Source organism: Sander vitreus, chromosome 11 (genome assembly GCF_031162955.1).
Source record: "Sander vitreus isolate 19-12246 chromosome 11, sanVit1, whole genome shotgun sequence".
Lineage (NCBI taxonomy): Eukaryota > Metazoa > Chordata > Actinopteri > Perciformes > Percidae > Sander > Sander vitreus.
Window position 1 is genome coordinate 3,954,011 of NC_135865.1, and position 24,521 is coordinate 3,978,531.

General features: G+C 40.0%; 1 protein-coding gene across 1 annotated transcript in view; it reads right to left on the reverse strand.

The window, feature by feature from the left end:
* Positions 1-24,311, reverse strand: part of gpr39 (G protein-coupled receptor 39) — a 39,058-nt gene extending 14,747 nt beyond the window's left edge. The window contains exon 1 of the mRNA XM_078263106.1: positions 23,053-24,311. Coding sequence (XP_078119232.1) covers positions 23,053-23,824 — 772 coding nt within the window. The 5' untranslated portion in view covers positions 23,825-24,311. The remainder of the gene's footprint in view (positions 1-23,052) is intronic.
* Positions 24,312-24,521: the final 210 nt, after the last annotated feature.

A 24,521-nucleotide genomic window follows, 5' to 3' on the forward strand; every position in this document is an offset into this window, starting at 1 on the left:
TGATAACTAGAAGGGCACTCAGAGTGCGCAGACCTCCACAAAGGCCACGCCCGATCTCGCAATTGTAACAAAAAAAGAAAATCTACGTTAAAGTAGTTTATGTTCTTTTTCCGTTATAACTGACTGTCAAACTAGAGAATAAAAGAACGTTCTGGGGCATTCATTGTTTGTGTTTGTTCATGTTTCACAAAGAGTTTAACCTGAGCCAGACTGACAACAAAGATAGAAATCAGATCACATCCATACAGGCATGGTAGTATACAGTTGTTAAAACATAATAAAACATATGACACATTGGTATCGGATCGGTACTCGGTACTGGCAGATACGCAAGTTCAGGTATCAGAATAGGTATCGGGAAGCAAAAAATGGTATCGGGCCATCTCTAATGTGAAGGTCTTTGTTTGTTCACTGTCTGCTGCTATACATTGCTGTGATCAGTCAGCAGAGACTCACGTTCACTTACAATGAGGATATTGTGTGTGCCTACCAAGATTTTATAGTGCTGCCAGTCATACGTTCTTCAGCATAAATGTACCTATATGTCAGACGGTGATAACTGATCTCATGTATACATGGATGTGTACAGTAACAGATGGACTGGCTAATCCTGTGATGAAGGGATACCGCACAGCTGTGTCCACAGTCAGAGGCTGAGCTGTTGGGGTGTTTTCAGACAAATGGCAAGGCAAAAGACTCAGCAAAATTGCATATAAAGTACATGTACAGATTAAAGATGCAAGTTTATCGAACTGAGGTGAAAATGGGTCACGCAAGTTGAAAATGTATAAATTTGAGACAAAAAGGTCCTCATCAATCGGCTTCACAAATCAAGTATAACTTCATAAATAAGAGGACGAGAGGAAAAAGAATAGAGACTGGAGAAAAATTACAGACCAAACTGGAGTTTCTGGTGAGTTCTGAGAGCCGTCAGAGTCTCAACACAGACACACACATGGTCGGTTGCTACAGCCATTATCTGTACAATCGATACATTTACTGGTTAGGGCGAATAAGCACGGACTGCACAGACCGTCCATTTGTGCAGATAATTTGAGGTTTCCTTGCTTTCTGTATGAAAACACCTTCACACACACACAGACTCATGTATTTTGGTTGTTTAGATGGTAACCCAAGATTTGGGAACTCTATTGTAGATGGTGATTAGATGGGTAAGGTTTGATTAGGCATGGACTTGGAATGGTTAAGGTTAGATGGTTGAGGTTAGGCATTGACCTCGAATGGTTAGGTTAGGGTTAAAACGTAGCGTCCGTGATGGGCGCTGCGAGGTGTACGGGCACAAGGGGGCCATTGATGTGCAAAACCACTTAAAAAACCTAGTTTGGTTATTTAAAAAGCAATTTTAAAGGGATAAAGGTGTTAAAAAGGAGATTTAAAGAGCCACTGGACGGTCAGTGGGATTTATACTGCTTTTAAAAAAAAGGTTCCCCCATCTACCCCCGGCTAGATTAAACGAAATACCCCAAGGTGACAGTATGACAATCAATTTAAAACAATGATAAATAACAATTAAATAATCATTTGTTCACATCAAAATTATTAAGATTATTAAACACATTTAAAAAGGACCTTATTAAGTGCTCATTGATTGAATTGATTGCCATTGCATTTAAAAGATACACACATCCCCATCATAAAAGGTTAGTAAAGTAAGTGCTAGAATAGGCTAAGATGGTTGAGTTTAGGCACTGACCTCGAACGGTTAAGGTTAGGATAGGTTGTCGGACAAAGAGTCTCGTGAGAGTTTTCGCAAATCTAGGGTTACCATCCAGACACAACCTTGTATTTTACTAGCTACAGTATACACCTAATGTCTGTGAAGTCAGTAGTTCAGAAGGCAAATTCACGCCAATAATGCAAGGCAAAAATCCCTGTTCTGTCTGAACACACCTTAAGAGTATATTTGTCTACTTTGAGATGGATAATTTAATAATAATAATAATATTAATAATAGTAAGAATAATAAGAATTACTCCTGTAACAATAAAATAATAGTGTGCTCTGAAAAAAAAAAATCTATTTAACTCTAGGTTCCCTCCCCATTTGTACCCTGGTCATGTTGGCTTTATTAAACCTGTTTTTAAACTGCAACAATGCAGCAAACACTAGTAAGATGACTTCTGAGTCCGAATACTATAGTCAGGAGGCCGAGACCAATCCATAACCTCAGGAAAGTGTTCTCGAGACCGGGCCAGCAGGAAGTACTCCAGCTCTGAAGTACCCTTCACTGAATTTGATGACTTTCTATGAATTCAATTAAAAGAGTGCAGCATCATGTGCACTCATAACTCCACATCCCCATTCACCACACGCCACACAAGCCTGCATCAATCCCAGTAATGCTGGGAGGTTTCCAGGCTGAAGCAGGTGGTGGTTTTACCCTGATTAAATTAAGGTGTCAGAACAATACTCGGGCAGAGCAGAGGAACAAAGAACAGGCTGAACAAGAGTGCCAGTTTCCTCTGTTCTTTTCATCAATCCACAACATAGCAACACTAAAGCTGACTTTATGGAAGAGTGTGCTCTTCTCTGTTCATCTTTCCAGCACAGACCCTTGTTACTTCTCTGTGCTTTTACAGCACAGAAACAATATGTGGGAATGGAGCCATCTTTTATAGCATTGTTTCTCAAATGGGGGTACGTGTACCCCTAGGGGTACTTTAGAGTACTGCAGGGGGTACGTAAGACTTTCGTTTAAATCTTTATTTAAAAATATCAGTCATGCATAACTCCTAAAATATTTGTGCCATAATAATGAACCAATTTAGTGATGGATTATTCAAATAGCATTTAAGTGTTTTTCAGTTACAAGGTTTTTGTTTAGTAAATCAGAAACTGATGGCGCAGCACGGTATTGTTCCCATTTATATAGTTCTTTTTACACAAAAAATATTTTTGCGCTGGTCAAGGGGGTACAACATTATTGAAAAAAGTTTGAGAACCTGTTTTATAGAGTATTACCTTTGGCTGTTACACCTATAGGGAAGGATGAAGAAAAATAAGGGAGGAGAACAATAGACTGATCAGAAGCATCTCCCTCTACATCTGACCTTCGTTTTTTTTTATTATCTGTCTCTTGATATGTCCCTTATCTTTATGAAAGTGCAATCATTAATGTGCCCCTTGAATAAATGTGAACACACATTAACAAGCTGTTCACTTTTAACGTTTGTCAATAATATCATTTTTAAGACTTTTTTCAAGTTTCTTTAAAGTCCCCCCCTCCCCCCGGTTTTGTTTTATGTGAAACACTCTGCACTGTACAACTTACCTCTCCCAAACTGTAATTTCCTGTTGTCTTGTTTGAAAAAGAAAAGATTGACAGCAGAGAAAATGAACCAGATATTGTTCTGACGTTAAGTCTTGTTATCTACACTCCTGGGAATCACACGACTTCCAATGGCCTTCAGAATAAAAAGAGTGTTTATGAACAATAGTATTTTTGCTATATTTCTGACACCACTTGTTAGTCTGTGTTTTCATTCAGCGGATATGGAGATCATTCTCTGTGGGTTTGTCACTATAAGCAACCCCTTGTAAAGTCTTGTGTTATTTTATCTTATCTTATGTGGAGATAAGTAACTGAAGAATGTTCTGTTCATATCCAACTCACTGCTATTAATGAGGATATACTGTAACTGCATGCATAATTGTGGGGTAGCAGCACCCTAATGCATCAATGTAGCTGCGACACAAGAACCATCAACCCACCATAGATGGGGAAAAAAACTGTCCTTAGCAACGATGACATGTTACTGTGATTCATCAGTCATCCTACAGGGCACGTCCTCTGCTCTCATATCCTGCTTGGTAATTGCTTTTAAAGGTGAGCGTGATAAAACGTGTTGTTTTTTTGATCGAGACAAAGCTCCTTGAAGCACTGAGTCCCAAAGGACATTAAAAAGTTCCTCCACCCCCACCTGCTCCCCACCTCGGCAACATCCAACACAACAATAGAGCCGTTTTCAAAATGTTTTTTTACGCCAAATCAAATGTTTTATTGTCACCATTCATCTCGTGACTGGTTGGCTTGGTTCCAGATTTAAAACTATATATCGGCAATTTCCAAAACGTCAATGAAACAATTGAATGGGGAAAAACACTTCCGGAACCAGAGCCGTTAAAAAAGTGGGCGGTCACTGTTGAGCTCTATAGCCCCTCATTAGGGAAGGGAGCAGATTTCCAACTTCAGCAGTGCTGTGATGGAGTCCTAAGGATGAACTGCTGACTTGAAACTTAGCTTTTTATCAGTTGCTCATTTGTCACTTTGTCATTGTTAATCTTAGTAAATGTTTGTTTTCCTAAAAGACTGGAAGTCTCAATATTGAATTTTACTCCTCTGGGAGCGATTTCAATTTCTGTGACATTACATTTTCGTTTAGTTTTCTGTTGTCATTTATAGTCATAACAATGTATACATTCATGTGACATCCCTGCAGCATACATATCATGATAGCCCAGGTTCTCCTGAAACAAATGATGTCTAGAACTTCATTGTGCATAACAGGGTTAAGGTTATACAAGTACCAAAGATTGGAAAAAATGTACATCTATTGGTCGGTCCACCACTTTGGTCCAGACCGAAATATTTCCACAACTATTGGATGTATTACCATGACATTTTGTACAGACATTTATGGTCTCCAGAGGATGAATACCAAGGATGAGTCCTTAAGTCGTTAGGTTGATCGCATAACTTTTCATCTAGTGCCAGGGGCGTCAGACTGGGGGGTAAAAGGGGACTGAGTACCCAGGGCCCTCATGTGAGGAGGGCCCAAAAAGATGCTAGAATGAATAGTTGTGGATGCGGGGAGGGGCCCACAGAAAATGCCTTTCTACAGGGCCCAGAATTTTGTGCTACGCCCCTGTCTAGCGCCATCATCTTGTCAAAATATCAATTTCTCGACAAATACAAATAAATGCAAATCTAATGGCATTCCCATCAGCCCTTATCTCATGCTGACAACATCACCACATACCAACAATAAGAAAGTGACTCAAGTTCACCAACACGTAAATTTGCTTTCAAATCTTTGCTGTGGTTGGAACATGGAAAAGCATCAGAGCAGTCCTGATCCTGTTCTAGATGGTCCCATCTCTATACTATATACTATACTATACTATACTATCTCTATACTTCGCTCTGGTCCTAGTCAATTTGTAGAAGAAGAAAAAAAACCATACCGGTACATTCATTTTTCTTGGTTATGGTTATTATTTTGAAAGTTACACAGCTGTACATTATTCTGATACATACATTTTTCATCAGGTGGTCCAAGGAGTCATTTTTGATGTACGTATGTATCTACCGATCCGTGATTTGAAATGAATGGACGTGAACTGGGTCTCTGTCACTCTTGACCTGAGGTCAATTGGACTCAGGGGCTCTTGTGTTAGGTTTAGACATCCTCTATCTGCTGCCTTAAAGCCAAAATGATGTTATTAATGTGTCATAAAATGCTTCAATATATCTAAACACTGTACATATAGGAAAGTAAGAGCCCGATGAGTCTCTCACAGTGGGAGTTATGAGCTTCCTGTGAGTGCAGCCAGTAAGTCACCCATCTAATCTCTACTCAAGGTTTTAGTGCTGAGGCTGGGAACATGACTGCCGTCTGTGAAGGTTTAGCTCATCAGTAAAACATGTCCAAACATCTGCTCTTACAAAAACGGGGATTTTTTAATGGAGGGGGATAACGTAAATATCAGGTTTACCCACCAATGGTAACACCATTTCAGATTTAATATGCGCATTACCATGTGCAAACATGGTAATACATTTTTCTACATTTCTCTGCGAAGTGAGTTTTTTTTGTTTACTAAGAAAAAGAAAAACCTCCCTTTCTTGTTACAAAAATTACAATATGTGTCAATGTTGTCATTGTGCTAAACCAGTAATACTTCTTTTAAATGTCAAATACTTCATGTTGAGCCAAACGTGACGAGAAAGTTGAGAGAAAAGTTTCAGGATGGAATTTGAAACGGATCACCTCACATCATGCAAACATTAGTCAATTCCAGGAGTCATGCTACAGCACACAGTTACAGTGTCGTAAGAGAGACAAGTAAACACACCCACGCGCTCAGTGTAACCAGTTATTTCCCCTCAGAGCGCTGACACACCAGAAGGCTGCTCACTCGCCCTCTGCGTCATCTGCAGGACTGTCCCCCACTGCAGGCTGTACTTTAGTACAAATTTGAAGTACTTGTACTTTACTTGAGTCTTTCCTTTTCATGCCACTTTCTACTTCTACTTCGCTACATTTCAGAGAGAAATATTCTACTTTTTACTCCACTACATTGATCTGACACCTTTAGTTACTAGTTATTTTAAAAATTAAGATTTTTTTTCCACAAAAAAACACATGTAGTTTATAAAATACGATACCCAACAATATAACGGCCTACAAGTCCAGCTGAAATGATTAGATGATTAGACTTAGTTGATTGACAGAACTGTTTCTTTTATAGAGACATGTTTATAAGAGTGTATGGTGAGAAACTATCTTTTTTTGCATAGAATACTAAACTATTCAAATAGCCTAATAATTGTTGCCATGCTTTTATAAATCATGTTTTAATGTTAAACATGCATGTGGCACAGTGAATCGTTAGGATTAACTATCTATGTATGGCCTTAGTGACTACCTAACCTATAGGCCAGTAAGCAGTGGGGATTTATATTTGCTAATATGTTGGATTCATGTTAAATTTGTAGGCCCCCGTGCATTGACTCTGAGGACTGCCTAGGGATCCCAGACCCCCTGTTGAAGATCACTGGCCTAGAGTCATGTTTGTATGAGCCTCTGGTTAGAAACTTCTGTACAGCTGTTTAAGTGATAGAAACAGGTTTGCACATGAAAGGAATCTCTCTGACAGCCAAACTGCATGTTTGCTGCATAGAGCTACTGGATGTCTACACGGGGTTCTGGTGAGAAACTACTGTAAAGTTGTTTAAGTGGTAGAATAATGGGTAACACTTTACTTGAAGGTATCGACATAATCGTGACATGACAGTGTCATAACTATGACAGTGTCATGTCACGATAAGCGTCATTCGGTTTTTGTCATGACAAGTTGACATTGTTTAGGTTGTCTTGATTACGACAACTTGACATTAATCAAAGTGACATTACCAGAAGTCGTCTTGGTCATGACAAGTTGACATTAAATTTGTCTTGATGACAAGTTGACATTAAATTTGTCTTGATTATGACAACTTGCCATTAATCAAAGTGACATTACCAGAAGTTGTCTTGGTCATGACAACTTGACATTAACCAGGATGACATTACCAGAGGATGTCTTTGTCATGAGGTTGACATTATGTCAACTTGACATAATGTCATCCTGTTTAATGTCAAGTTGTCTTAATAAGGAGACTCCAAAGAAATGTAATGTCAAGTTGTCATGACAAAGACATCCCAAACAAATTGAATGTCAACTTGTCATGACCAAAACAACTTCTGGTAATGTCACGTTGATTAATGTCAAGTTGTCATAATCAAGACAACCCAAACAATGTCAACTTGTCATGACAAAAACCAAATTACACTTAATGACAGAAGTCAAATGTTTATAACGTTTATGACACGTTCACGACAGTGTCATGTTACGATTATGTCGATACCTTCAAGTAAAGTGTTACCGAATAATGGTTAACATCATAAGCTGAAGGCCAAAACACGTTTCCTGCAGAGACACGAGCATTTTGTGAGAAACTACTGTAGAGCTGTTTAAGTGATAGAAACAGGTTTATGTGAGGATTTTTCTGCATTGAGTACTTTTACTTTTAATAGTAATAGTACATTTTCCTGATGATACTTACATACTTTTACTTAAGTAGCATTTTCAATGCAGAACTTTTACTGTAACAGAGTGTTTTTACAGTGTGGTATTAGTACTTTTACAGGATCTGAATACTTCTTCCACAACTGGCAGGCTGTCACTCCCAGCACCAAGGCTTGCCTTTAGCGATGTTAGCTGCCGAGGGGCCACAGGCCTCTGGAGCTTATTACTTCACTATACAGCTGTCATTCAGCGCAGAGTAGATGCCGAGAGACGAGGGAAGGGAGGAGGAATGGTGATGCACATTCATCGACCTGCCCAAAGAGGCTCAACAAATCCGCCCCGAGGTTTATTTTATATTTGATTGTAAAAGGGTTTGAATGAGGCCACCCAAGCAGCATAAACAGGCCGATGGGGAGTCAGGAGGTGTAGTCAAACACAATAAATAAGCTCCATTGATCCCAAGGAGGCTCTCAGTTGGCAATTGGGCTGTCGCTGCAGTTCATGAGCTATGGCCCCGTCCAGGCAGGCCGGGGAGAGGTGACTGATGGGAACAAGTAGGACAATGCAAGGCCAAGAAAGTTATTAATCCTCTTAAAGGAATAACCCACCATGGGATTTTCATACGCTGTTAGAGGGCATTGATTTATTATGTTTGATGTCAGCAGTTAGTTTGGTAATTCTTGTCCTTTCCGTTTTTTGCTGTTGTATTTCACTGCCCTGTCTGGTCTTCTAGTTGGGTTAGTGTTTTCCTTTTCTCGCTTTGCCAGACCTTCCTCCACCGAGGAGGGTCTGGCTAGTCCACACAGCATTCCGGGATGGGAGAAAAACGTGCTCTGGTTTATTGGCATTTCGTTAAACCAATCACAATCGTCTTGGGAGGTGGTAAGCTCCAGACGGAGCAACGGTGCCTCTGAAAATTAGCCTTGGGAAGGAACTTGTTTTGGTGGAACATGTGTACGTTCAAAAGTTGTTTTAGTCGTGCAACAGAAAACTCAGATTGGACAGATAGTCTAGCTAGCTGTCTGGATTTACTTCACCACCCCCCACTCAAGCAATGTGTGTCATTTTGCAGAGATAATGTAAGGGTCTCCAGGGCTTCTGTAAGAGGTGACTGTTACACTCAATTTAGGAAGACTAAATTTGGTCAAATCAGCCTTTTCATTTACTGTAGTAGAAAAGTGGAACTTATGGCGCGTTCATGCCACCTCGGAATGGCATGGACCGCCCCTGTGATTACGTTGTTTTTCCGACTACCAGCGTTCACATGGTTAGGATGGTCGGATAAAAAGAAATCTCTGTATTATGGAAATTGGGTTGCTATTGGTATTGTATTGGTAAAACAACTCCTTAATGCTGACGGGCAGTTACTGAAGTATAATGAATTCCTCTCCAAATTCCGGTTTGCAGTCACTCCAAGAGAATATGCAATAGTTGTTGATGCTGTGCCGATGAGCGTGCTGCAACTTCTTAGAGGTTCAGTAATGTCAGTGATCAATCGGTTTAGTAGTGGTATATTCCTTGGGGGGATTGACATTACCAAGAATAAATGTTCAAATAAACACATCAGGAATTGTATACAAGAGGTAACTCTGCCCTCAGGAAGATTCTTTTGGGCTTCAATCTTTGGAGAAATGAACTGGCAAAAAAGCTGGTTAATTGGAGACAAATTCTGTCTTAATAACAAAGTAAAAGAGGTTTCTTTTAAAATCTTACATAAAATATATCCAGTAAAAAGGACATTAAGGAGATTTAAACTTGATATTGAATTTTCTTGTACTTTATGTGAACTAGAAGAAGAAACAATCTGTCATTTATTCTCACTGTATGTATACTAAAATATTTTGGGTAGATGTTCAACATCTTATAAGACGGAACACTGGGCAATCAATTCAATTTAAAGATAAAGACATTTTAAGTTGTTTTGAAGACAATGAGATGGACAATGATGTTGTTTATTTTGTTCAATTAATCTTGTTATTGGGAAAATTCCACATTCACAAGAAGAAATGGGCGGACTCCAAACCAAGCTTTGAACACTGACATACGGCGACACTATAAGAGACATTCTCATGTACCGGTGATACATTTGACTTAATGTACTACACTTTTCTTTTCTACTTTTTTTTATTTTCTACATATATTTTTCTCTGTATATGCACCTCTGGTATTGACTATTTGTATATTTACATACTGGCGATGTACATATGTTCTGTAAATAAAAAACATAAATTAAAAAAATGGTTAGGATGGTCGGGATGCGTGTTCTTCTTCTTCTGATATATTGGCGTTTGGCATAACAACTTGTTGCATGACTTCCACCAACTGTTGGCTGTAGCCTAGAGCATCAGGTGTGTGAAAACCTGGTGAAAACATGGAGGCTACAATAATTTGCTGCGGTTTTCTTATGTGAGCATACAAACACCAAACAAACATCGTCAGGTGTTTGTGTTATCTGCAGGACAACGAATGGGAAAGGACACCGATAAGGAGGAGTTGTTGTTTTTTTTATACATAGGCCTATTTATGAATAATTTGAAACATGTTACGTCTGTGTATGTTTCTCAGCAGAGGCGTTTGTCCACAATAAATAAGTTTATTGTCATTGAAATATGTTAAGTGAACCAAAGTCGTCTACATCAAACGTCAGTTGTCAACAATGCGTCACCAACTGGGAAACTCGGTTAGCAAAATCTGGCCACAGTTTCCCACCTCTGATTCCCACAGGAAGGGACGTGAATGATGACGTTTTTACTCGAAAAAACGTTTTTCCGATGTCCATGTCTATCCCACTTCATATTAGAGATTGTGCAATTCTCAGCAGTTTTAAAATGTCCTTAAAGACTTGGCTGAAGGCGAATCAACTATGTGATCACTAATCTTTTTAAAATATGGAATGTATATTTTGTATACTGGTTTATACGTGATGTAATGCTTGTTATATGTTGTTAAGTTTCTATCTGTTTTGATAGTATTGTCTGTATTGTCTATATTGTCCTTTTAGCTCCCTTGTCCAGGGACCACAGATGTAAATTAGCTGTATGGCTAACTCTGTAACAGGGCTTGAACTGTGCATGGTTCCTGACAAAAAAAAAAAAAAGTGCAGGATGTCTGCTCTCTGTGTGTCGCCATTCTCGAATCCCTTCGCTACGGAAACAACAACCTTCGAGCTGGTAAGCTACACGCTGAAAATGACAAGTTGTGAAGACAATTTGGATCGTGCAACAAGACAGGCCTGCTTGGTTCTTTCGGGGAATGATTGTAAAGATTCCTGAAGAATATGTTTACGGTATTTACACTGACAAAGTACACACGACGATACACAGTTTATGACATTTAAGCATGTATCCAGCTAATATAAATAGCTGATCTTACTGTAATGCAGTGCCATTTATTTTCTAAAAGAAACTCGCCATTGTATACTTCTACAACACTTCAGCTGTTTGTGAATGTCAAAAAGTCCACTTTTAAAGCCATTTGAGATGTCGAATAATTTTAGCAAATCACTCTGTGGAAAGTACCACTTGGTTGCACAAACAGAAACTTAGTAAAAGTACTTGTTTTAGTAGAACTCACAGAAATCAAGATCCATCGTTTTAAAAAAAAATGTACGTTGTAAACCTGCCACTATTATCATTGTAAACTGGATTATATGCCGTGAATGGAATGCAAGGTTTTCTGAATGGTCAGCTATTTCTAAATTGAAGCTAAATTGTATTGTATGCATAGTTTTGTGGTGTACATTTGGCCTTTTTTTGATTGAAATCATGCAGAATATAAAGATCTATTGTACATTTATATTCCAACCTGATACTCCAAAGGTTCAGATGATATAGTGGCATCTATGTGACTTTTATTACAGCATGTTTAAGCTCTCTAGGTCATTTAGTGTACTGTGTGATACCCAGCAGTGATAACACAGGTGAAGACAGGATTATCAACAGCACTCGCTGCCCTCTTCTTTTCTCAAGTCCCCATGCACGCCGTCTTTTCACATCTATTCAGCCTGTGTGTGCTCCCATCACAAATAGCCTGCAAAAGTCACAGGTCACAGTTCAATGGCTGAAGGCTGAAGGCAACAAAACAGAATTAATATTCGTTTCACGAATGCTGGCTTCCAGAGACTGAAAAAATAAAATAAAGCAATTAACCTTCTGTCCTGGACGTGATTCGTGGCAACTTAACGAGAACGTTCTGTGCTTTTAATTACCCACCAACGTCGCGCAGCCTAACCAGGATTAAAAGTTATTTCATGGTAAAGTGGAGTGCTGACAGGAGCGTGGCCACTTGAGAGATATCGGTGCTCATAACAGGAACAACTGTTTTCAGGTGTGCATCAGAGTGGAACTCAATGCAATCTGCAGCAGGTCTTTTCCATCTGACAACATGCAATAACATTTCATATTTAAATGTAGATGATTCTTTCAGCAGAGTAAAGACAGCAGTCAATAAGGAGGGGAGTGATGATGCCAGCAGACTGTGTCATGACCCCCTCTAGTAATATTCAGTAAAATGTAATATCTTATTATGAAGACGTTCGGAGTCTAGTTGCCAGTGGATTTCTGCTTGAGTTGATTATGAGGACTGGGCTGTTATGAATTTTGAAGTAGTTATTACAGACGTGATGTGGCTGTGGGGCGATTACAATATGTACAGTAGTTATTATAAAAATCATTATTTACCATGTGAATATGACTCAGTCACATAGTTACGATTACCGGTAGCTCTGTTAGACTAAAAACACCTTTATTATTTTACAATTAGTTTTTAGATTTTTAGCTACAAATATCACAGCATTGTGATTTGTATATCAACACTTCTGTATCTGGCCTCATCAATATTTATACATACACCAATATTCTAGTCTTTCGGTTATAAGTAGAGCATAAAGGCTCTAGCGAAAGCGGTGTGTACTGTGAACAGCCCGCACAATTCCTACTGAGATAAAGTAAGCATACATAAACCACTACTACTACTACTACTACAGTATGTCGCCTGATTAAAAATCCGTCAAGGCTGTCGGGTTCTAGTCTCTGACTCACACTTTTTACTTTTCTCTTAGTCTAGATCAAGGATAGTACATTTCCAGGATAAAGCCTGATATCCTGATAAACGCCCTTCGCTTTGGGAAACAACAGCAAACTTCGAGCTAACAAGCTACACGCTGAAAATGGCAAGTTGTGAAGAAAATTTTGGATGGTGCAACAAGGCAGGCCTGCTTGGTTCTTTTCGGGGGAATGAGTGTAAAGATTTACAAAGAATATGTTTACGGCATTTACTCTCTAACTGGGACGCTTTAAGTGGGACAGTATTGTGTGAACAGTTAAAGCTATGGTGCGTAGTTTCTGTCTCCCCCATGAGGAATTCTAAGCAATGACAACAACACTGTCGTTGCATCAACATGATACAAGCCTTCAGTGATCTCGCACCACCCCCATCCTCCTCAATACAGTTGCTAGTAGCCAAGGAGGACAAGGAGGATTAAAAAAAAAAACATGATGGACTCTTCAGAAGAGGTCGTTATCTTCACTCGATGGTCGACGGATGACACCATTTTGTAAACATAGCCATACTGAGAATTACAGAGAGAGTGGAGCTGATGGTCTTAATTAGCTCTGTATCAACTCATTTGGCAATGGCTTCAATGTAACGGACGTTCATTAAAATAAAAAAGTTACGCACTAAAGCTTTAACTTCCTTTAATATTGTATGAGGCGTTTTCTTTTGAGGGGTGCAAATGTTCCACCAAAACAAGTTCCTTCCCGTTTTGCAGAGCCACCGTCGCTGCGGCCGGAGCTTAGCGCCGCCCAAGACGCTTGTGATTGGTTTAAAGAAATGTATGTGTAGTAGCCAGACCTTACTCCACAGCGCTGTGGAGATAGGTCTGGCAATGCGAGACTACTTTTCTCTATGCACAATTGAATCCCCCTTTATCATACTTTAATCCTAATAAAGGATTATCTGCTGAAAACTCAAACTAACCAAGACTCCAATTAACCTCACCTCTGTTGATAAATGTAATGGTAGAATAATTTCTTGAAGGGTGGAACCTTCCAATAAACTGAGCTAACAACAGCAATAAAGCAAAATTTCAAATAAACAACACAGCCACAAGCTTAAATACATATTTATATCCTTTATATGATGGTAGCAAGTTACTTCTTCTGAACACCATGGAGTTGGTAGATCCAGTCAATTTCACTTTCCTCTGTGCACACGCTTTTTCTGATGCTGCAATATCACTGCAGTATTTTCTCTATCTATGATTTGGAAATGTACTGTAGGCTTGTTTATTTTCAGATACACTTTGACGATGGGAAAAAATAATGGTGTCCTTCAGACATAATCATATAATATATTGTGTTTTCTCTCTGTTCTTGTCCCATTCCTCGCAGCTGATTCAGTACCGTTTTTGTATTATTTTGTTTATAACTTGATTTGTTTCAAGCAGTGTTTTTAAAAAAAACAAAAAACTGCGTTTCCGGCTCCTGACGATGGCTCATCATAACAGTGGTGACAACACACTGACAGGTAAGGCTTATGTAACTCCACCTGAATGTTGCTTTAAAAACTTCATTTCAGCCTTGTTTAGGAGCTGCTACAAACTCTGAGACCGGTTTCCAGAACAGAAACAGAATTCATGATCTGTGTTTCACAGGCTCAGCACAGTATTTAAAGCAGGTTAGGCAGTTTTATTGGCAAAAATCTCATAATGTAATTGTAATTCACATGGTGTGAGAGAAAATGAGGCTTTAGAAAAGTTCCTACCGGCTGTTCCACAAATGCAGATGCGTGTTGCACGTCCCTTTAGTCCCGCGGGCGCCAAACTATTGCTGCCCACTGATCCTAATTAATTAGGATAAGTCAAAATGCGAAGAGAATAAATTTCACAACACATTGTACTGTGTATGACAAATAAAATAAGATTTCTTCTTCTATTGCGTACGCTGCAAAGCAATGCCATCACATTCTATCTTTCCAGTTATTGTCACTTTGTCTTATTATCTGTCTATCTTTTTAATGTAATTTTATCCTTTTTGTCTTTTTATGTTTATTTATTGCCGAGCTGACCCGTTTCATTGTACCGTTGACCAGGGCCGGAGTGGGGCCACTTTTCAGCCCAGGAGTACCAGGCCTAAGACCGGCCCACTTTTTCCATGGTGGTGGAAATTGGATTAATGAAGCAACAGTTCAGCTCTTACTATCCTGTAGTTTTTATTAATACCATGGTTGAACAAATAATGTAAAAGGTTAAATAATAATTCAATTAAGCTGAGAAGTTCAAAGATATTCCACAAGAATAGGTTGATAAATTAACAAAAGTAGAAAGAAAGAAAGAAAGAAAGCATTTGAAATGTATCCCACTCTTCCACAAAGAGGCATATTAAACTAATGTTTACAGTTCAATTAACAGTACAGTTTAGAGTTACATTGGGAATAGCACCAACAGTATGTACAGCATCAGTAGCTGCCTAAGCAGTGCACTGGTTTCAGCCACTTTAAAGATAAATGGGCTCCCTAACTCAGCACTCCAGGAAATCAGCAAATGTCTGCTTAGGTTTGATGACAGAGCTACTGTTAGCACAACGTTAGCTGACTAGCCTGGCATAACCAGTGGGAGAGACTGAAAAAGTCCCCTCTTGAAGGTTATACTGTCAGGGCATGTAGTGAGGTGACACAGGAAGGTCCTCAGAAATCCACCGGAGTTTAGAACGCCAACACAAAGAAAGAGGAAGGTAAGGGACATCCGGCGGAATTTCCGGCAGCACCGGAGCTATCCCGCAAGTGGAACATCGTGGATATAGACTAACCTACATACGACCAACAAAACTGAAACTTGAACGTTTCCCTCCTTGTTCCGCCATCTCCTCCTGCTAATCATCACATCGTCGTCAGCGTCAGCGTCTTCAACCTCCCTCTCAACATCATCATCATCGCCCTCCTCCTCATTTCCATCATGGCCATCAGTGGCAGTATCATAATCTCTCTACCATTAACACCAGTTGGTGTCAATGTGTCTAAGCACGTTCAAAATGCCATCCACACAGCAGGACAGGAACAATTATGTCCTATCAGGCAATGAAGCTGCGCAGGGATTGTGACTAATGGATAAAAGCCCATTTTATGCATTGCTTGTAATGCAGCTGACCCCTCCTCCCACATCCATCTGAGGTCATCAGAGCACAGAAACTCAATTTGATTCACACACTGTCCAATCCTTAATACATAATTAGACTGGTGAGGATGTACGACTGGCTGGTAATTGAATCAGCACGGCCGGAGTGCTGCAGCCCTGTACTCGAGGAAACACTGAAAACTTACATTAGGTGTGTATGACTAGATGGAATATACTGTGCACTCATGAATCATTTTGTTACATAAAGAAGAAACAACCTTTTGTGTTAGGTTAGATGAGTAGATATGTCAGCATCTTATTAAAAGATAAATGGTAAAGGAGTTGGCAGAAAGTCAGCATGTATCCGTCATTTGGGTTTCCTCTACAGGATGCTGCGAGACTGATTAAATGGCTCAGCGACTCGCAGTGGTGCTGATACATGGCTGTCCTGAGGACTTGAGCTTATAGTTCTAGTCACAGTGCCAACCCCTAAACAGTGTCAAGGATGCACACTATAGATTTGTCAAAAACATCTTCTCGAGATGAACTTAAGAAAAAAAAAAATGAAGGAAGATCTGTAAAATGGTTTATTGGTGCTATTTACACCTTTAAGGTCACTTATTTAAACTAGTTCATGTAGCTGCAAACAGGTTAAATGATACAATAAATCATTGTACTTATAAAACTAATTTCCACAGCATTGCTGTGACTTGGGATAGACGGAGGTTTTCAAAGTTTAGCACTGTGGGCCCCCATAGACATAATTGAGACAACTGCGCCCGGCACTCCCCGCCGGTTTAGATTAGAGATGGTCCGATACCATTTTTTGCTTCCCGATACCGATTCCAATACCTGAACTTGTGTATAGGCCGATACCGAGTACCGATCCGATACCAGTGTGTCATATATTTTATTATGTTTTAACAACTGTATACTACTATCCCTGTATGGATGTGATATTATTTCTATCTTTGTTGTCGGTCTGGCTCAGGTTAAACTCTTTGTGAAACATGAACGCCACAGAACGTTCTTTTATTCTCCAGTTTGACAGTCAGTTATAACAAGAACAAAGAACAAATAAAACTACTTTAACGTATTTTTTCTTTAGGGCTTTATTACATGGTATCGGATCGGTGTATAAACTCCAGTACTTCCCGATACCGATACCAGCGTTTAAGGCAGTATCGGAGCCGATACCGATACTGGTATCGGAACATCTCTAGTTTAGATAGAAGAAAGTCAGTGGATTCCAGGGACGTTGGAACAATGTTATGATAATGCAACATGAAAAAAGTTCATATTTATGCATTTTCACTCCTCATTCTTTGTCTGACTACTACCATGTTGGATAATCATCTCTACGTTTCGGAAATACATTTCCCACGATGCGTTGGGGAACGTAAACAGGAAGTAGAATTTTGCCATGGATTCACCGAGTCACACTTCGGGCTACAAATCCTTTTGGCCTATATTTGTTTACATTTTGGCAAATTTGCTCAATTAAAAGTATGCCGAATTAGCTATTAGCAGTTCCTGTTTTCAATGTACTCAGGGATGTATAGACCAGTGGTTTTCAAAGTGGGGTTCGGGGACCCTGAGGGGACCTTAAGGGGGCTCCAGAGGGTCCCCAGCAAAAAGGGGAGTAATTCATTTTCACTATAATTCCATCCATAAGTAACACAATGACAGAATGTATGACTATTTTTGGTCATGTTTTTAATACACTTTCTGTAATAAAACATCTAAAAGCTACAATCCTTTCAAATGGGGGGTCCTGTGGTCTAATTTGTGTCAGTTTACGGGTCCTTGATGTGAAAACGTTTGGGAACCACTGGTAAAGACAACTATCACTGGATTACTTTGATACTGAAAAAAACTTAAAACACACGATGATTCTCAGTTCTCGAGCTGTAAGGAACATCTTTTTTTCTGTCATTTCTAAGCAGATTCATGGATATTTAATCTTGACGGCTAATTGAGATATGGGAAGTGTAAATCAAACTGACTGTAAAAATAAGTCCATTATATCTGTGTGTTTAGATGTGACTAAAGTATGATTCCAAAAAGGAGTGTGGTTTTTGATGCAATTTGCAGCAATCAGGTAGCAGAACGCTAGTTGATAGATTCAATATCATACAAATTGTTGTGCATACGTTTTCGTAGGATATGATACAAACCCGTAGCATGACAAGCCAGACCCACATCCAGATGTTGGGTCTGGGAACTCACCATTGGCAGGGCTCAATCCGAGGGGCGGGATAAACGGTTGTCTTTCAAATTCCCTCTGCACGCAATAGGATAGAGCTACAACCAGGCAGAGCAACGCTAGTTGATAGATTCAACGTATCCGGTCGGCAAAACTAACAATCAGGTGCTAGGGTTTTTAAAGTACCTTCATTGCCTTCATTAGCTGGGTCACAGTCACTGCTGCTGCAGACCTGGGTGATAAGCATTCCAAATCAGTGGCCAAACTACAATTACTAATAACAGGTCCAGCTGTTGTCAGATCACCAGCATGCATGTAGCTCTTTCAACTTACGCAGTATCTTTGCTTCATGTCTCTCCCTCTGCACCCCCCACCCACAATTTCAACCAGGGAGCTACATCTCACAGTTTGACAAGAAAATGCGAGTTTCAAAAAGTATTACAGTGTCAAAACACAAAAACACCTGTCACTATTTAACGGGGCTTTAGAGTTTGTGCATTTCACTTTAAAAGTAGTGTATTCCCAGAGGTTAATATCTTCTGTTTCAGATTGCGTTTCAAGGCAACATACAGTAAGTGCATTTTGTATTCAACCCATTACGTAACCATGAAAACTACATACAACACAAAACAAAAGTCATAGTTACAAACAACTATAAATTATTGACCGTGCAACTCCGGCAGCAACCAGCAACATTAAATCAATACCCTTCAAAATGTGAGACTGAGCTGTGAAAGCACACAATGAATTCCAATGCTGTGATTCAGACCCATGTGCTTGTAGTTGTCAGTATTTGGTGTACACGCGTGTGTGTGTGTGTGTGTGTGTGTGTTGGTGTGTGTGTGTGTGTGTGGGTGTGTGTGTGTGTGTGTGTGAGAACACACAGGGTGTGGTGATGGCACGCTCTGGAATGAGAGGAAAACAGCACCACATAGATATGCAACTACAGACTAACTCATGCTTGTTTCCATAGTGAAAACACTGCTTGGGGTCTCGTGTTTGGTGAAAATATCTGATAATCTCGTAGAAATCATACTTAACACTGAAATCATATCAAAACAAAGTCATATGTTCAGGGAGATGAAGCCAGTAACTTTGTTCCAAAACAAGGGATTTTGACGTTTATATGCTGCCCTCACTATACTACTTCAAGTTCAATGTATTAACGAAAGTTAAAAGACAAGTACAAGCATAAGACATAATGCAGATATGTGAAATGGGACACCCTGGTAAGCTATTTGAAGCTTGTGTTTAGGGGCCCAGACACTGGCAAAAAATACTATATTATAGTAATAATAATATATTCTAATTCAGGTCTGATTCTTCTGCAAATATGAAAACATATCACAACTAGGCGTGTGCCTTCCTACGTAGCAGACCTCTGTGCATCATGCTTACTGAAAAGTGGCCAAAAAAAAAAAAAGATGTAGCTAGTCATCTGCTGCTGGAAGCAGCTGGGATGTAGATGACAGGTATCACAAAGCTGCAGGTAGCGCAGCCTTTTCTCAGCATGCTCTTTCTTTAGAAAACGTTCTTTTCTGGAATTAGAGAGATGTCCTTTAAACTGGCAAACTGCATTTTACAGGGTTCCCACTAGGGCTGCACAATAAATCACAATATGGTGCAATAGTTCAATATCCAAATCGCAGGGTGGGGGCGCAATATTTGTTAAAGGCAAAATATGTGTTGAACCATTCTGAATGAAGAATTGTGGGGCTGCAGAGACTTGTGAGCCGGGATGGCTTACAAATCCTATCCTACAGACTAAAGGAAACAATCTTTGTTTGGTACAGATCCTCGCATAAATCCCACTCTAATCACTTCCATTTTTTTTAAATATTATTTTTGGGTGAAAATGAGAATAATGATATAAAAATGATCATTCCCTCCGATATCGTGAATCATATCACAATCGTAATATCAGTCAAAATAATCGCAATTAGATATTTTCCTCATATCGTGCAGCTTTTTGTAGTTCCCACGGTCATGGAAAACTTGGAAAAGTCATGGAATTTCAAAATCTCATTTTCAAGGCCTGGAAAAGTCATGGAAGCAGTAAAATCCTTGAAAGTTTTGGAAAGGTCATGGAATTTCGTAGCCTGATAGCCCGTGTTATTTTCTGCAGCTGTAAAGTAGCTCTAGGATCCTAAAATGTTTGAATATTGCCCGGCAAGTGTACATTTAATATTCCATGTGTTATATGTTGGGAATGGTCATGTACATTTTTTATTAAGGGTCCTTGAAAAGTCATGGAAAAGTTTTGAAATGTTGTCCATGAAAATACAGTATGTGGGAACCCTGATTTTACTCCCTGAATTAAACGAGTATTCTGGTTGATTTCTGTGTGCCTATGAAGGCACACGTTACAACATTTACTATGTAACACAACAGACTTTTTCACACTTCTTTGAAACTTCCAGAACAAAAATCTGGAATGATGCTTTTCAAAAACATGATTAGTGAAGTGTTTTTTGGATATTTTGTGTTACTTCTTTCATATAGGTTGCTTTCCTTGATAGAATTGGTGCTGAATTAAGTGAACAGGTGTTGGCAAACAAATGCCTATTTACATATGGAGCAGACAGAGAGCAACCATTTCATTCATGTGGAGTTGTTTCTGGCCACCTGACAAGTGGAACTGTAATATTTGCTCTCCTTTTAGCTCTGTTTGGTCTCCGACAGCTCCTAAGGGAAATCTCTCTGGGCGTTCTTTCTTTGAGTTTGTTTTTACAAGACGCACATAGTCCTTGAATTAATAGTTGATATAAAAAAATAAATATTGAAGTGCAGCTTTAAAAGGTTTTACATATTGATGTATGAACAGGAAGAATAAATTCCCTTTCTTAATCCTTTACTGAGAAACAGTTGTTAACTGATATGCATTTGTACATTATACAGGGAATGCGTCCTGCTTCTCGTCAGTGTGCTGTTTATTCATGTGGCCGTTACTCTGTGACTGATCTGCTGTCTGACTGAGGGATTCTGGGAGTTTATCTGCTGTATGTCCTGTCTCTTCTCATGTCAGCCTGTCTGCGCCATCAGCATCTCCGAGTCCCTCCCTTCTCCTGCTCAATGCTAGCGGAATGTCCACTGGACCAAGACGGTGCTCATGTCCTCAGGATGTGCACCCCGGTGCTCACATTCGGTTTATTCTGAAAATTCTGTTATTCAAATTGTATCTGGGTTGGCCTCATTTCATACCTGACTGCCTGGAGGGAGAGTCCGTGTCTGTGAGGTTTTTTGGGAGCTTTCTCTACGTTTTATTTTTTTTTATTTTTTCATGGCAGTATTGTTTTTGTTCTATTTGATACTAAGTTCTGTGGGAGTCTTCTGTTTCGGAGTTTTCTCAGTTAAAACATAGACATGGAGCACTTTTCACATTGTTTATAGTGGTTATAAGACCAGAAATACCTTAATTACTGAAAATATGACATTTTCACTAACTTTAATCCTGTTGTATCACCTAATTTTGACAGCATGGGAGGACTGAACAGGTTTCTCTGGAAAAACAAACAAGCAATAGTAACCATCACAAGATGGTTTATCTGTACTTTCAGTCCAAGAGCACGCCATAAACAAAAGCAGTGCGCGTGTGTGTGCGTGTGTGTGTCTGTGTGTGAAATACATCATTTGAATGGTCATAAGACTGGAAGTATAGCCTTTCTCGTTCCCACTTGTGGCCCAGAGTCAAGGTGGTGTTCTCACTGCATGCGTAAACAGATGAGAGGCTGTCTGACATGTGCGGACAACTCGAGCAATGCTGGTAATATACAACATCACACAGACACACACACACACACACACACACACACACACACACAGACACACCACCATACATAGCAGCCCCAAAAACAACACTCGATAACATTCACCGTAGAGCCAATGACAAGGTTTTTTTTTTTTTTTTTTAAAAAGGTAAGAACTGTGAACAATCTTACGAAGAAGATGTAGCGAAAAAGAGGGACAGCTGCATGAAGAAGCTAAGGAGAAGCAGGGGAAATAACCGACGGTCCGCCCCCCCCACTCATTGGGTAATATTTTCTGGATTGTTTTCTTAGCGCATTGTCGTTTCAACATACAGGAACCAACAGGATGGCGGGGCGGTGACACAACACTTGCTGGATCTTATAGTTACAAATGAGGGAAATATGATGGATGATATCAGTATTTAAGCCTTTTAGGTAAAAGGGACGATGTTTTCACCTGTGTTTTGATGTTTAAGGTCATTTGTTACACAAAAACGTTAAGAAATGAAGTTATAAGGAAGAATTACAACAAGGCAATTTTGAGGATGCACGGAGGGAATTAGAAAACTTTGATTGGGTACAATCAGTGGTGTAGTCTACGTGATGCGCAGGTATGCGCTGTAAACCCACTAAGAAAGCTCCAGGGTTTCTTAAAAATACCCAATGACACGTAACAAGCTACTTTCCATTATATTTTTGATATATTTTGAAATGTCATCTGTGTTTTTCTTCTTCACGTAAGCTAAATAAAAGGCATTTCCACTGTAAACAGGTGCATAAAAGTGTGTCAGAATGCAGGAAATGAAGTCATTGATGCTCAAAACTTCCCTGGGGGAGGACACCCAGACCCCCCCACTATGACATGCCCCCCTCAAAAAAAAGCCCATTCTGGCCCATATATATATATTTAAAAAAAAAAAAAATGATAAATATATATTTTTCAATGAAAATGAGAATAATGATACAAAAATGATCATTCCCTCCAATATCGTGAATCATATTGCAACCGCAATATCAGTCAAAATAATCACAATTAGATATTTTCCTCATATTGTGCAGCCCTAAAGACAATCTTAACAAAAAAAAAAAGTTTATCTGGAATTATATAAATAAGGAGGACAACAAAAAATGAAACATCACTAGGAGGATTATATTTTTTTTCATATAATACCTACCAAGAAAAATGATGGTCTGCTTCCTGGCTGTCTTGGCCTTTGAATCTTCGTGCTTGGCAGATCCTTGAGCTCCGTTGACGCCGCCGTCCGCACATCCCAAAGGTTTCCGCAGGACGAGGACCATGGCCTGGCACATGACGGCCACACCGACCAGCACGATCATGTACACGATGAAAGCCACGAAGATGCTGACCCTGTACATCACCCAGTGCTCCCGCAGATTGGTACAGAAAGTCAGATTCTGGACGGGGGTTTCCGCCCGGACGGGAATGTGTCCCTCCGTTCCCGTGGCAACCAGCAACGGCAGGGCCACGAGCACGGACACCAGCCAGGCAAAGGAGATGAGGACAGAGGTGCGTTTCCCCCCCAAGGCTTTGTAGCGAAACGGGTGACAGATGGCGACGTAGCGCTCAAAGCTAAGCGTGGCAACGTTGAGGATCGTGGCGTAGCTGCAAGCCTCGAACAGGAAGTTGTAGATCTTGCAGAAAGCGTTCCCTTGTTCGGTTGTGAACGGGAACCAGATTGCGCTGTAGAGCTCCACCGGCATGCCGATGAGCAGGACCAAGAGGTCCGAGCACGCCAGGCTGACCATGTGGTCGGTGACGTTCTTCTGCAGGTAGCCATTACGCTGAAGCACCTGTGTCACTCTGATGGTGATTGAATTACCCAAGATACCAGTCACCAGGATGAGGCTGTAAAAGATTGTCAGGAAGATTTTGACAGAGTAGTTGGGTTCAAGCTCGTGCCAGTCTTTCTCATCTGCTCTCTCCATTTCCTCAACCACGATCACAGAGTGGGGAGCTCAGGTTTTTCCCTAGATATTGATTTGTTTTCCCTCCCCTTTAGCTTATCAGTTCTGCTGGGTGAAGTCTCTGTGATTAGTTTCCGAGATAACAACTTAACACTGAATGCTTCTCTTTGTTTGGAATGATGTCTGATTCTTCAAGGAGAGTATCCCAGTGGGCGGTCAACTCCGAATCACAGCAGATGGAACATTTCATGACACTACAATAGAGAATGTGAGGATCCGTCCAGTACTTTTAAGTTTCTGGTAGGCCTATGTTTTTTTCAATATTCAGTGTTCTCATATCACCAATAGTCCAGTGTGTGGTTCCCAGCCTGGCCCATCTCCTCCCGTACCTGATGATCCTCTGGGATCCCCAAGAGTCCTCGCAGGTTTTTAGTCCAGGCTCAGTTGGTTTCACTATAGTCTGAGCAAAGTGTTAGCAAACGCTCCAGTCCCACAGGTTTCCTCCCCCCACCTATACTAGGAGGGCAGGGCAGTTAAACATTTCATTAGGCACAGTGAGCCCTGAGGCCTGCGCTCAAAATCTTATCAGCACAACTAATGTGCCTCCCTTTCACATAAACACTTGGTTTTATGCCAAGTTACCGTTGAGAATATAATAAAGAAACATGAAATGGGATGCAACTTGGAAACCAATTAGAACAAGAAGAAAAAAACTGAA